Source organism: Aptenodytes patagonicus, chromosome 1, assembly GCF_965638725.1.
Source record: "Aptenodytes patagonicus chromosome 1, bAptPat1.pri.cur, whole genome shotgun sequence".
NCBI classification, from domain to species: Eukaryota; Metazoa; Chordata; class Aves; order Sphenisciformes; family Spheniscidae; genus Aptenodytes; species Aptenodytes patagonicus.
Window position 1 is genome coordinate 52,431,140 of NC_134949.1, and position 15,909 is coordinate 52,447,048.

At 36.4% G+C, this 15,909-nt stretch overlaps 1 protein-coding gene across 6 annotated transcripts in view; it reads right to left on the reverse strand.

Annotated features, from left to right (window-relative positions):
• CDK17 (cyclin dependent kinase 17) overlaps positions 1–15,909 on the reverse strand; it is a 97,885-nt gene that overhangs the window by 7,344 nt on the left and 74,632 nt on the right. For all 6 annotated transcript variants that reach the window (XM_076335083.1, XM_076335073.1, XM_076335035.1 and 3 more), the window contains 7 exons: positions 11,833–11,958; positions 7,908–7,964; positions 6,154–6,268; positions 5,524–5,618; positions 4,619–4,681; positions 1,329–1,452; positions 219–339 (listed from right to left, as the gene is read on the reverse strand). In XM_076335083.1, coding sequence (XP_076191198.1) covers positions 219–339; positions 1,329–1,452; positions 4,619–4,681; positions 5,524–5,618; positions 6,154–6,268; positions 7,908–7,964; positions 11,833–11,958 — 701 coding nt within the window. The remainder of the gene's footprint in view (positions 1–218; positions 340–1,328; positions 1,453–4,618; positions 4,682–5,523; positions 5,619–6,153; positions 6,269–7,907; positions 7,965–11,832; positions 11,959–15,909) is intronic.

The window sequence follows — 15,909 nt, forward strand, 5'->3', positions numbered from 1 at the left end:
GTGGGCCTAATGCCTGCTTACTCTAAGCAATAAAAAGGTACTCTGCATTTTCAGAGAGAAATAATAGCATCTTCCCTGTCTGCCAATCCTTTCTCTAAAAATCTAACCCAGTTGTAGCCTTCAAAAATTCAAAGGATGATGCTACTATATAATAATGAGTTTACATTTTTTCAACTTGAGTGAGAACAAAAATTTAAATTAGACAAAGCTATACAAACCACATGTCAATTTGAGTTGAATACTCTGAAGATCCGAGGAGAACATCAGGTGGTCTGTACCATAACGTGACAACTTCATTGGAATAGGTCTTTGTAGGAACAGACTTTGCTCTAGCCAATCCTTGATAAAAAGGGAAATAAACAGTCATGTGCAGCTTGCTGAGATCTTTTTTTTGCATGAAATTGACAAAGAATTTTTAAGGGCTAAATCAACCTTATTATACTTGCTAAATACCTTTCCTTAAGGTTCATTAAAAAGCCCTAATAAATACATTTCTACAACTTGTGATTTGCCTCTTAGTATTTACAGCAATCTCATGATCAGCATTTTTAAGCATAGAAGACAGGTAAACAGATCAAAACCTGGAGTAATCCTATAAATTTCATTAAAAGAACAAAGCACTAGATCAATATGACACCTCCCCCCTGTGAAAACCCTTCTGCACTATTTCCATTTGAGAATTACGTTGCAAAAGGCAGAAGGCAACAAATGAATAATGAAACGGTGGAAACAGACCAAATCAGCGTTGGATCAGCAGGGGTTTTCCATCCTAACATCATCAGTTTGTCAGTAATACCTTCAATAAAATTTAGGTCTATCATGTTAGATGCAATCTTCTGAGCAACTTTCATTCACACACAAGGGGAAAAACCAGTAGTAGCACAACTTTCAAAGGACCTTCCTGACATAGAAGGTAACAGGAAACTGTGAATGCCCCACTCTGCTGGAAATCCCAAAGGAACTTGGTGTATCAGTGATGGAGTAACACCTGACAATTTAGCACATGGACAGACCCTTTCTCTCTCCCGTCAGGGTTACTCTGCTTTGGAGTGACTGTGGAGTGTTACGAAAAGCAACTTGAGCTCCACCTTAAGGATTTGACTAAGTGTCAGTTTCAAAGGAAGCTGTAAGGCTACTTTCAAACCGCAAGTCAAGCCACAGTATTACCTATACACGTATTACTTTGATTACTAATATCCTGTAAAAGGCTGACTTTCATTTTCCACCTAAGAACGCACAAATTCACTACAGACCTTTCCTTTACAAGGAAAGATGCCTCCCTTTTGCTGAGTGAAGAAAATATGTTACAGCATAATTTCAGGCCATACCGAAGTCTGCAAGCTTCAGTTCTCCTTTCTCATTAATTAGTAGATTTTGTGGCTTCAGATCTCGATGTAATACCTTTCTCTTATGACAGTATGCCAAACCGCGAAGAATCTGGTATAAAAATAGCTACAAAAGAAAACATTTATATAAATTAGACTAAAAATGTTAATCTACAGATTACACGACTAGAACAGCCCATTTGGGCACTGTAGAGTTAAGTTTTTGTATTGTAAGCAGGACAAAAAAACTTCTCAAAAAGTAAGTTACTTTTCCATATGAACACATTCTGAACATCTTCATTATTGTTTACAGATTTAAAATCCCTTTATGCTAATGCACTGCTTTAACATGATACTTTACAACAAAGATTTTAAGAGCAATTTGTTCTGCTTAACTGAAGAGAACCGCAGGGCTGTTTATTTTTAAGTAAGCATTTACCAATGTACTTCCCCACACTAATGTCTTTAAAGGTAACTGTCTCTGACTATACTCAAGTTCCCTTCTGTTGCAGAACCCCTTCTGAAAATGCAGCTGAGCATCCTTTCTATCCAATTATGCTAAACTCTGTAAAGAACGTTTTGGCATGCTATTGGAAAAATACACTCAATTTCACAAGCTCACGAAACACGAAGAAATGGGGAAATAAGGATTCCTAAAACAGCCCAATTGCCTCTGGCATTTATATTCATCCCCTCACCTTGACACACACAGGTTTATTTTAGTCCTTTGGAACAGCAAGCCAAGCAAGCAACTTCAGTCATGCATATTAATGCTGCACATATATAGACACAGAAGCAGTAAGGGATGAAGAAAGGTTTAGCAGAGGGCAGCCAAGCAAGTTTACTACATCACTGCATTAAGAACTACTATTTTGCAGTTTCTGCACGTATAAAGGGTCTGATCTTAAACATGGAACTTCTGGGTAGCCATTGCTGGTATTTACCACACAACAGTCCTCAGCCAGTACAGATGATCAAACGTACAATGAAAAAAATCAGAGCATTACAGAAAGCAATGTTTACCAATGTGACAAATTCAGCATGTAATAGGACTTTTGAGGAGAAACACAAGAATGTTTTTATACGACCATTTTCTAACACATCAGTTTATTTTTGTACCAGGTGACACCACCAAATTCTTTTCTTAAACTGGACAAATAGACAGCAGGTGTAGTTTACATCCATCTGTTCTCAGTCTGCTTACATGGGATTTATCTGTTGTAGAAAAAAAAGGAATTGGGATTGATTTTTTTCTTTCTTTTCTTTTTCGAAGAGCAGAATGAGAAGCAACAAGTTCTGTTTCATCTACTCATGTCCATACTGTTGCAGGGGTAGTCAGTCCCAAGTAATACTAACAGGACTGCTGCGGAAATCGATAGCCATCGCTAGCGTGCACTGGGACTGCAAGGGTTAGTCAAGAAGGCAAAGCAGATTATTCTACAGAAATTGTGGATTTTCACCACAGTTGGCATGGATCCTTTTGGAAAAGCACAGGATGACATGTATTAGCTCAAAATTTTGTTTGAAATAGGAATACCTGCAGACATCACACACATCTTTATATTATACGTCTTCATTTCGTTAAAACTCAAAACCCTAAAATTAGCTGAGGAATGTGAGGGGAATGATGACAGGGAGGTCTCTCAAATGTTAATAGTGACCCAAACCCCTCCAGTTATTGTAAGGTAAGCACTTACAGCTATTACAGTTAAGCAGCTGTTCTGGTTTCCCAGTGCCAAAGGTACTGACCGTATAAATCTGCTCTTAGGGCATAGCTTAAACCATAGGCAAACAAGGAAAAACAGTTCCTCTGCTTAGCTCGGATTACCACAAGCGGATTCTGCTTGTTCTCTAACTGCACTTATTACAGGAGTCAGCTTCCCACTTTCAGCTTTTATTTTTTTTTTTTTAAGCTTAAAGCACTACTTACTAACTTGCAGTTAACTAAAAACACAAGCGTAATTATGTTTTTTCTTGTCTCTCCGAAGTAGATAGAAATTAAAGAATTTCCCTTTGCAGACTCTCAAAGGAAGCAAAAGAGTAGGTTAAGGGCAGATGTCTTTCCCTAGAGATATTTACTGCAATGTGACACCAGAATAAAAGAAAAAGCTATCCAAACAGTAACCAATATCTAGACTGAATCCCATATGCAATTCAACTAAGAACAGATTTCTCAACATGCAACTAAGCCAAAAACAAGGATGACAACTCTACTGGAATGCACACAAAACCCATCACTTCACAATGTACTAAATAGTGTGTTGTCAACCACATTTGTGCCATGTGCTACTGTAGAAGAATAAAAGTAATTTTCCTACCATGCGTGCACGCCCATGGTTTTGTTCTTTAGAATCACAGCTTAAAGTTAATTTTTTTTCAAGAAGAGATTCTCAAACACATCTACCGTACAAATTAACATTCCTTATGTGAATTATATATGGCTTAATGAAGAGGTTTTGAAGGTGCAGTCCAGCACAGGCTGCAACACAGCAGGGCGATACTGGTAATCCAGCGTCCCCGGACAACTTCACTCATTTCGAGATAGTATTGTCCTCTGTTTGGAATCTTGTTTATAAAGCCGTAAGTATTAAAGAACATAAACAGTTATTCCAGTTTTCCAAATCAAAACTTGTTTTTTACGAGAGAGGTAACACTTGAACCTGAGTTAGTTTCAGCAGGCCAGATTGGAAACTGAGTCACTTAACCTGGCCACAGCCATAGTTACAAGCAACAGACAATTAAACCTTAAAGAAAATAATTGCCTTTTTATTACTAATGGAAAGATGAACATCACTCATTCTTAAACATGTATTATTAATTTCTTGTGTGGTAGGCAGTGGCATCCAAACCCACATTCATGATTGAGGCTACATTTTCGCCAGTGTGCATATATACATTTTATTTGAGGATATACCAAACCACAGACTTGACTTAATAAATTAGTATAAAATAATGGAAGGACAAGAAGAGGTCAAAAGAGTCATGAATGTATTATTTTTTAGGAAGTTTTTAATCTTAAATATATAACTTCAAAGAGAATGAAAACATATAAAGTTATATAATCTCCTGGTTTTGGTGCTTTAAACACTTAAAAGCCATCAAAACCAAAAAGAAACACTCCATCTGATGTCAAATGTAGTTAAGCCAGGCCCAAAGGTCAAAAAGGAAGTTACGGGTTTTTTTGGTTTTGTTTTTTAAAAGCCCTAAACCATATAGCTGCTGATTATTAAGTTCTCTGAAATTCTTAGAACAGAGAAAGCTGGAAGACAGTCACCGTCACTGGAAACACTCACCTTTACATTGTGCATACTCATGATGTTACCACAGTCATCCATGTACTGCTTCAGATCCTTGTCCTGTCAAAACACCATCATCATTGTTCAGTAAAATTGTGGACAACAGATTACGTGAATATTATTTATTGTTAGAACTGAAATAATTAATCAGAAAACTGAATTTTCTGCAAAAGATGCTAAACGATAAAAAACCTAAAAGCCTGAACATGCAGAAAACTCTCGCTTTCCAGAGGATATAAATACCCATTTTCCAGCAAGCTGCATCATCTCAGACATTATTTCTCATTGCCTTCTCCTCCATCTTGTGTGCGCCACAGTATTTTATGAAATTGCTACCTTCTCCAATTACACTGGAAGTAAAGATTTTTTCCTTCATCCCTCTTATTATGCTTATATATTCTACAAAAAATATCATTAGGTAAAGCTTCAGTGAGAAAGTGGAAAGCCTACAATGCAAGAGGCGAGCAAGTCAGATTTGTAATTGTGGATACTTGCTTGAAAAGATTGTTACAAAAAGATGGAATGTGTTGTTTACTTTGAAGTATACTTTTTTCCTTAGCTAACTTGCGAGAGTTGTATCGCAACAGAAAAATATCATTTGAATAATAGTGTGATTATCCTTCTTTACAGTTAACGATTTTGGTACAAGTAGACAGTTTGCTCAGGTAGGTCACCACTAACTGCTATTAATGAAACTCTGAAATTATCAGAACTGTATTTACTAATTTACAGCAATTTAAGAACTGAATACACTTTTCTCATTTTCAGCTGAATGATTCTAGATGTAGGAGAAAACTGTAACAGTCCCAGTATTTTTAAAAAGAGTACAGAATTTTGTTATGTCTGTGTTACTTAGAAACAATAGATTGAATGTAAAGCTCGCTAGTTGTTTAAGCACTTACCAGATATTCAAAAACAAGAGTCAAAGACTTGTCTGTGTGCACAATATCGTGTAATGTAACAATATTTGCATGCTTCAGATCTTTTAATAATGACACTGCAAAAGAGAATTGTAAATATAAAATAAATAAATGCAAAACACATGAGCAGTAAATGCATTTCTAGCAAGTTCATACATATAAGCTATTTTTTTTTAAATTCAAAAGCTATTTTTAAGAACATAATACTCATACAGATTAAGTTAATAAGAAAGGTATTTAATCAAAACACCAAACAGACATTTGAGTAACAAACTGTAAATATTGCCTAAATTATATGTTTCAGGCAGTAGTCGTCATTTGGTAAAATGTATTCCGAATCCCTGAAAGTTACTCACTAATAATAGTCTAATTCTGTATAAAATCACCCATTTATAACACTGCATTTGAGAACACAACCACCCCCCATAAAGTAAATAAATTTGAAACACTAACTCTTAATAGGTTTAGACTAAAATTTTCCTCATCAAAACTAATACCAATTTCATTAATATCACATGTAGCCTATGTATTTCCAAGTACCAACAGTACTTTGGTCAAAAAGAAATCCAGAAGAATCTGAAATTCTAAGAAGTAAAAAAAAAAAGTTATCACCTTCTCTTATGGCTGTGCATGGTGCTCCCTCTTCATGTTCCAGGCGGATTTCTTTCAGAGCTACTAGGTTCTCTGTCAATTTACTTCTCCCCTTATAAACTGTTGCGTAAGTACCCTACAAAATGGAAAAAGGAAACTCTTACAAATTGTTCCTTCATTGAAAGATAAGTTAAAAAAGGAAATATAAACTTCTGTCTGAGGTTCTAATATGTTTCATTTTGGATATGAATGGTTTTTACATTGTCTTCTTCTGATACATGTAAAACTACAAAAATATTTTGTAAGCACAGGTCTGAACAACAGAAGACAGAAGGGATGAGTATGCTTAACAACTCTGAAAATTACATGGAAAGCTATACGTCATATAGCTACCAAATAAGTCAGATCAGGTAGCATTAAGTTCACTAAGTTCATTGTTGGGATCATTTACCCTCTTGAAAGTCTATATTTGATTAAAACTAGCTCAGGTATCTCTACACTACACTGCAGTTATGTTTCCGAAGGCTGCAGACATACTCTTCCATTACTTTTATGAAAACATGTAACTCCTTTTGATAGCTCCTTGTCTTCGTTACATATTTTACATGCGATTTTTTTTTTTTTTGGGGGGGGGGGGGGGCGGAGTTGTCAAAGTTTCATTTTGGTTGACATAATGAACAGTGAATAGTATGAAGCTTATCTTTCTCTTTTTTTTTTTTTTTTTTCTTAGACAATAAGAGATTCAAAACTCTCAAGGCATGTTACATAAGGACAAGAAATTCTGACAAACAGCAAGTGGGTACAAATAATCCCAGCAATTGCAAAGAGGAAGCAACAAAGTTACAGAAATTGCCCGAGGTTACAGTACATACCTGGTGTTGTCCACTACACTTCGTAAGATAATATACACCCACAACTATGACTTGATAGCTACTAGATTAACATTCCTCCAAAGATACACAATGTTATGCCATGTCTAGTGACACATTTAACAAGGACTAGAGGCAAAATAAAAAATAAATGCATTTGGAAATAAAAACGTTGCTAACAGAGGACTAGCTGCAATACGCACAGCAGAGATGCAGACCAGCCCTGCTTCCTTCTGCTATGTGCAGTGCGTCCCATTCCAGTGTTCCTTGTCTATTTTTGATCCCGTTGGCCAACCTCAATCAAATTGGACAGGACTGACACCTGGCCCCTCCTGAATTCTACCGCTTCTCTGGAAGTCAGAGGCTGAGTGGAGGTAGAAAGCCATATTGCTGCCCTCCCACAAGTAAAGGCAAACTCAGTGTTACGTATTTCACTTGGCAGCACCCGTCTGGCTGCCCAGCTCAGGCGTTCAGGCTTCTCTACCAGAACATGCATAGCTTACTGCCTGCTCCCTGCAAGCGCTGGCTTCTTGTCCAGCATGAGTGCTCCCTAACACCTAACTCATGGCAGGAGGATGTCAGACTTAACTAGTTTTATTATCGACAGAATTGATTTTGTCTATCTGCACACAAAGCCAGCCTACGTAAGAAGGTCACAGATCGTTTGCTAATGGAGTCTTGCTCTTCCCCAGCTCAGTGATGGTTTTCCTGCTTTTATTTTGCTTATTATAGATGCATAGAACATTTGTGTGGTTGTGACATTGTTACACATGATGAATATATTTGGTTTACTGAAAAGATAAATTCAATGGGAGGGATATAGAGATTTTCAGTTAACATTTATGTAAAATTTTGCATAAGACATTGTCATGAAAGCAGTACTCATTTCAAGAAAGGTATACATACCTCTCCAAGCTTTTCTAACTTGATATAGGTTTCCATTTTTCCAAATCCAATTTCTGACTGCAATGAAAAGAAATGGAAAATCGATCACTAAAACTGAACACTTTATTTATACATCATTTAATCAGCAAGCTAAACTTTGTTTCAGAAAAATACCTGATAGTACTTGACCAAACACCGCACAGTTCCGCGATTTTAAAAACAATTTAGTATATTGTGATATAAATGCGTCCCAGCATCCAAGCCTTATACTCAGCCTGTTGGCCAGTCTACTGCATATCCTGGAAGGACTATGTACTGAGTTACACCTAGACTGAAACCCCACTTCACCCTACCTCCTACTTAAGTCTTCTCCACTCTTCTGATCTGATTACTACTAATGAGGTTATTATAGCTTAAAGCACAGAAGTAATCTCAAACTATTTCATACTTTCTCTCACTTAGCGTAACCATATACTGCTGCTTCTTTCAAAGTTAATTTTCATTACTTATTTGCTCTCTACTAATATATATAACACGTTCAAGATCTCGGCTCCAGTTTTCCTCTCCTATTCTGACCTCTCAATGCCTTTCAGTCTAAAACTCTGCCAGTAAAATCCCTAAACATCATTCTTCCACAAGCTTCAGCTTTGTCTCAACAATTTACGTTTCACGGCTCATAACTTCAAGTCTTTGTGTACTTTACTTGGATCTATTCACCTTCTCTTTTTTCATCACCAACTTAGCTCTGCAATGCAAGCCAGGAGGGTTTGCCTGCCTGTCTAACACCTTTTTCTGAAGACTGTTAAGGTCATTACTCTTTTCCTGTTCAAATCTACTGCTACTCTCATATTTAATACAGTTATCTCTTACAGTTATTTTCACGTAAGACCATTGTCAATTACACCAAAGCTTTATATTGTTCTTACAGTGTAAAGAATGCAGAAAATAGACATGTAAAACATGTCAATTTTAAAACCAATTTACAAAGTGCATATAGCCAGCCTGTACCCTGTCAAAACCCAAAATCCATAGGCTTCACGGGGTTTTGCTTTACTGACATACACTAAGACAAAAAAGCCAGGTTTTCTCCCCAGCATCACCTCCTCCTTTCACTTCCAAACATAGCTCTCCACTTGCTATTTGTTTCTAAGGAACGATACCTTGACCCCGGACTGGCTTCAGCACCTACATCCACAAGTCTGAATATGTTGATTTGCTCCTAAAATCTGATGGATATTAAAGTTGTATATTATTTCATAGTAACATAGTGTAACATAAATACTGCTGCATTAAGATTTGACAACAATATAATACGAAGGTATACTGAGAAAAGTTGGATTAATACTTAATATTCAGAACACATGCATGAAAATACATCTGAGGTAAGTGTAAGATCTTGTCTGTAAATGTATTTGACATATCTAAGAGAAAAAATGGGCACACAATTATGCTAACATAGTATTAAGAGTAATTCTGCTTTATTAAATTAGTGTTAGAATTGAAATGTTTTAAAACTGCGTAAGGATACATGAGTATCAAGCATACTTAGGAGCTTGTTGAAGCCAAGCTGTTTATCCCAAAATACAAGCAAAAGTTGATATCTGACAACCCTTGTAACTCCAGTGAGATTTTAAACATACCACTGATATAGGTACAATATTAGTAAAACAAATATTATGTTTCCAAAGTACATTTTGACCTACTTAAACAAACATATCTTGAAGTGAGTATTAGATGGTATTAGAATTCAAAAGATAGGCTGCTTAGTTTACAGGAGAAACTAAAGAACTCATAGCCACTGGCCTTGTTATTGCCAGACATTCTGGAATACAACTTAAAAGTCTGATTTCTAAGAAACCTCGATGTTGTTCATCAAGACTAACAAACTTAAAGTCTTCTTTAGACAATAAAATCATACAATATTTCCTACATACAGAGGACAGATTCTTCAAGATCCGCCTTTCAATGTGTTTTATTTTTTAATCACATTTTGGTTGCCTACCACTCATAAGAAAAACTAATTTTTAGATTCCTCCAACTAAGATCACTTTCCTTTTTCCTTCAAAATAATTTCTGAACTATTTAATTTTTTTCTGCAATACATATCTGTCTATCTTAACTACACAGAAACACTGATGCATCGTATTTATGGTCTCTTTTAATGGCTGGTGCATAAGAGTTACACCTATGCTACTGCACATGCATGTACATGTATACACAAAATACAATTACCATAAAAGCTAATGTCTTTTGTTGTATTTCAAAGAAATACTCCAGACCTAAAGTATAACAAGTCCTCACTTGATACTTTTTATAACTTTTTTCCTTTGATTCATTCCTACTAAGCCTTGAAAAGAGTCGTGCCTTTGAAGCACAGCACAATATTCATATATTATAATTAACAGTCTGCTAGCAAGCTTTCAATGACAATCTCAGAATAATGAGTCCTTGAATTTCTTTTTTTTAAAGGTTAGTTTGAAATCACAAAAGGACAATGCAGCAAATGCATGCCTGCATACCACAGCACTGCTGGCAGGTTTCATTTTGGACTTTTAAGCCCTGAAAGCGTTTTTAAAAGGCAAAACAAAACAACCTTGTGACAGGAAGCTGATTCCATACACATGCCATATTCATTAGAGGGCACTGTTTTTCTGTCTGTCTTCTAGAAGGTAAAGAGGACAGAACTTCAACTGCTCTCAGGGCTCACCACTAAATGAGCAAGGGGATTTAGATATACAGGCAAATCCACCCAGCCCCCAAATACTATATTCCGACACCGAAAAGGTTCTACTGAAAAGGCACTTCACCAGCATCTGAAAAGAGAAGGTTTGGGGAAGTCTATTCCTCAGTTCAGTGCTACATCAGTAACTAAGTGGTTAATGAGCTACAAAATTCTGGCACAAATATTTAAGCTTGCTATATTATTATTACTTCCAGTGCTTTGATCCAGTCTTTTTTTCTTTTAATATTGTTCTTGTAAAAGGCGACATGCAGATCAGAGCTTTAGTCTAGCAGACTAAATTGTGTTTTTTCAGGGGAAAAATAAATGATAAAACTCAACCATTGCTTTGTTATAGACATTATTAATTCACAAAGAATAAAATAAAGATATTTCACAGTTAATAAAACTAATTCACTACACATACTTACATATTTATTTTTCAGCAAATAAGCCATAAAACCAAGAAAACAAAGAAGAATGCAGATTTCAGAAACCTATCCAGCTTTTCTCTGCAAAGACTTTCTTGCCAATGAATTTGCTCAAGAAGTCAGTATTAGTCTAGCAATTCTTTAAGACCTCGATTAACATTAAGAAAACGGATAGATCAAATTACGATTGAAATGTAACAATTCTTGTAAAAATAAGACAAAACATTTTTTGGCCTACTTCACAGACGTGCATATTTTATATGAGTGTCCAGGATTTCTAGCATTTATACTCTAATTACGGTATAGGAATCCTCATTCTGCCATCTCCAAGGAAAGACTTACTTTTTAAAATAACCCAATAATCTAAAAAGGTGTATGTGAATTTTTTCATTCATGTTCTTAGGTATCCACATATGCTTTTTAAAAAAAATTAAAATAATATCACATGAGAGCTCCAGCCTTGACCTAAGATTACGTGGCCTATTTGCTCAAACAGATCATCCCTGCTCTAAAAAGCAAAAGGATTTAAGCATGCACTTTGGGAGTTGAGTTTAGCCATCGATTTCAATGGGTCAAGACCTTCACTGAGAAATGACAGGGCCACGTTTGCAGAAGAAAAATGAAAGAAAGGGTGAAATTCTTCAATGGATTTTGGACAGGTGCACACTGAAGTTCAGGACATAAAAGCCAAGGTGTAAATGAAGTTGAATCACAGCTATGGTATACAGATATCTGCACTAAATGGAATCTGAAGAACCGAGAGGTTGGTTTAGCATGGCAGATGCATTACACTTACTAGTGATGCTCTACGAGAACGTCGACTCATTGGCTGATCAAATGGCGGGCTGTTAATCTGCAACTTTTCAAGATAGCCATCAGGTATCCTGATGTCAGCAGGCAGGGACAAACGCTTGTTCAAATCCTGCAGTAAATAATGTTAAAAAGAGAAGGGTCAAGTATAATTCAAAATTTCCTGAAAAATCTTTTAACACTTGTAGTGTTAGTGTTACTACAGTGTTGCTATTTAAAACTGAAATATTTATACAAGTGGAAAATAAGTAATTTCACAGAAATTGTTTTTAAAAGCATTCTCTTCTAATAATATTTCAAATTGCTTAGATAACAGGTTCAAAAATTCAGTGCTTAACTGAATTAACTTTAACAAGAGGAATGAAATATTAAAATGTATTTAATTACATTGTGGATAAACGTACTGAGCTTACTTGAATACTTATGCATACCTGGAATACCAGAAACTGAGACTTCAGAGGCTGGTAAATAAATTTCTTTTCATATAATAATTACATTAGAATAGCAAGAGATCACCAAGATTCAAAATATATCACTCTCCCTTTCTCTGACTACTCAAAGTTATAAACTTGCTTCAACTTCCATTTTTCCAGTCTTACAAAACAGAATCACTTGGTTATTGAGCCAAACTATTACAGACGTTAATACATTTTTCTATTTCAAGCTCTTTAGAAAACCAAACTACCATTATATAAATGCAGTTTTCCCTACATCAGATTCTGTTTTTCACCAGTGAATTTTTCCAACAACAACAGGTACAATTTCTAAGACAAGAGGGAAACAAAATTACTTCACCTTTCAATAAAAGTGAAAAAAGGGGTTTTTTTGGGTGGTTACACATTCTCATCAATTTTTTATTTTTAGTTTGGCTTTAATCTCAAACGTGCCAGAAAATGAAATACCAAATATTCTCTTAAAGCAGCCAGTCACCACCACAGAGATACAAGGGCAACATATCCAGACTCACAAAAAACTGGAAGTAATTTCCAGAACAGCAGGAATTGTTTTTCAGTAAAGGTAGTTTATCCAAGTAAAGGAAAATCATGCTCAGCATCAAAATATAGAATCCACCCCCATGGATTCTACCCTGAAGTTAAGAGGACATCTCTGGAACAACCACCGTTCTCACACTTTTCTCCAGCAGAAGAGGGAATCTCCAGATTTCTGCTGGTGGACCTCAGATTTAATCTATACTGACCTGACAGCAGTAAGCTCTTCTTGATGTTACCCTATTCTATCTTACCTATCACTATCACCTCCAGCTTTGAACTCTGGGCATCCCGAGCTAACCTAAACGCTGGCAGCTACAGCCCCATTCGGTTCCCTTCAGGCTGGGCCATGTGTTTCTACTCGTGTCTTTGCAGCAGCTTTGAACTATTTCAGCATGCTAAATCATCGAGAAACTATCTCAGGCGAAGCGCATAGCTTCCTGCCAGTTTTGTGCTCCGAACAGGTTCAGTGTAAGGTCAGACAAGCTCAGAGCCTGAACACAGGGCAAGAGAGGCAGCAGGGCAAGCCCAGGAAGCCAGCAGCTAAATCGGCTTAGGCTGCCAAAGAACTGGATCATCAGACTTTTCAGGACTTGAGGTCTTGGTGGACAACTTGCTAAGCTTTCAGTGTTGATAATGTATTTGAATCACGTATCTGCATGATCTGTACACGTACCTCGAGCAACAGCTAAGCAAAAAATATCAGTTAAAAATATATTTAAAAAAAATGAATGTAATTTGGCAATTAGTTGAATTTCAGGTAGGACTGAAGTGCTAATATACATCCCCCGGATGATTGATCTACATATGCTATTCACTACGGCCACTGGATACAGGCAGAAATTTTTGGAGAGATGCCAACAAAGCTTTAACTTCTGGCAGCTGACCCTCCGGCTTTCCTTTTGCTCCTCACACCTCCTTAGGTACAGAGCACAAAGTCTGTTAGCTTCTACTTTGCTGCCCAACATCAGCTTCTTTGTATAACTGGAAAAATCAGTGTCTGTATTTCTTTTTTGTACAGAATTTTTAAATTGTCTTTAAACAAAAGAAGTACTGTTCACAGAATGGCAGCTTTGACCAACATTTTGAAGTTAAATTAAAAGAAAACAAAAAGATGCCTCAGTTTTGGCAGCTTCCAATTTCTTTACTGATTTTCAACTTTGGTATTTCAAATTTTTCAAAACATTGGCAATTTTAAAACTGCCTGTGTGGTTTTCAGGAGAGTGGAGAAACTAATTAATTGTAATGAGAGCTAGCAGTAATCCCTACAGTAAAACAGTACTTTCCACTAAAGTATTTTCCTTCTTTCTGACAGGCTCTGCTAATGCCATTTTTGTAATAGGCAACTAAAATTCAGTGAAGCTAGAGTCATCCGAAAAGAGAAATGCCTCTCCCCTACTGAAGACGGCTTCAGATTATTAAAAATAAATAAATAAATTCACCCTATAATTTATTGCATTCTTCAGAAAATTCAGGTAGCTCATCAAAACAGAGGAGCACAAGAGAGCTCCATGTTGCCTTAAAGAAAGCACCTTTGTCACCTCACTGCAGTGGGAAACCATGGAACTGCTGGAACAAGACAGAGATGGCAGGAAAAGGACCAGCATCAGTCTCTACTCTATCTTCCTATTGTAATCCCAGATCAACAGTGGGGCAATATCCTGATTTTCTTTCTCCTGTTGCTCAAGAACATAAAATAAAGCAGAAATTTGACGAATTCCAAGACAGCAGCAGCAAAGAGCATTGAGCTAAGTTTTTCAATATAACTTCCTGAACACAGCAGATATCATCATTATCCTATATACCCTGTGGCAAAATAGCTTTCCCCTAGTCCTACCTATTAACTCCACGGCATAGAAACCTGCTGTAGTGCTTTCTTCTTACTGTCCCATAGTGCTTGTTTGACAATGAGTATTTTAACAGAGTCTATTTATAAGGGATACTGAAATCATGGACCACAACTCAAAGGCCTCATGAAATACTGAGTCAATTGTACCCCAGAGCTCTCCATCCATATGTTCTCTCCTCCCACAGCACTCACCCTTGGGGAAGCCAAAGTGGTGCTTCACACCTAGCTCCACAGCCTCAAAGAAGCGTTTCCAAGCATACAAAGTTGATGGGTATGTAGGAAGAAGGAAGTAAAGGCAGCCTTTAAGCTGTGATGGCAATTTGAAAACTATGCTATTAACTGTGCACAGTGCCTGCCATCAATAAACACGTACCTTTTCAAATGGATAGGAAGGGAAACAAAACAAGTCTAAGATGCTTTACAGCTACTAAGAATTCATTACTTCGGAGTCCAGCTACCATAAAAACTGGAGATGATAATATTTTAGGTACCAGAAAATATTATAATGGGAGCTAGTTGTAATTCTATTACAGAACACCCCTTCCTTCATTCTCAAAAGCTCTGCCTATGCCATTTTTGCAATAAACAATTGCAAAAGCCCCCATGACTTACTTCAGAGATCCATGTGACATCCTCAGTTCTAAAGTTGAGTTTAAGCTGTAAAGTTAAATTTGATGCTACACAGTGCTCTGAAGTGTGTAATACAGATACTGTTTGAATGTAAGTACTTACTGATGCAAAGGCCATTCCAGTTTGGGGAAAAAACCCACAAACAATAGTCTACTTTAAGAATACAACAACAACCCTCACTCCCACCCCCCCGCAATGTCTGTCTTAAAAAAAAAAAACAACAAACAAAAACAACATACCACAACCTGAGGGGAAGAGTAGGGAGAAATTTTTTTCAGAATTGTAGTGTCTGTTTTTAATATAATTTCTCTACTTACATTTGTAATATAATGGACAATACATGACAGTAACTCTTTTTTCCCCTAAAAAAATGAGTATTTAGTGCTGAAAGCCTAAATTTTTGTCATGTTTAAAAAAAAAAAATCAAAACTATCCATTCTCCTTAACTTCTTAGAGCTGAAGAAAGTTTCTTTTCTGAGAGGAAAACATAATGATTTCATGGAAACTGCACCACGTACTTTATAGATTTTTCCTCCTAACTATCTACTCTACTACTCTGCTTGCAATACTCATGTATATTTGGCTGTGTTGAAAT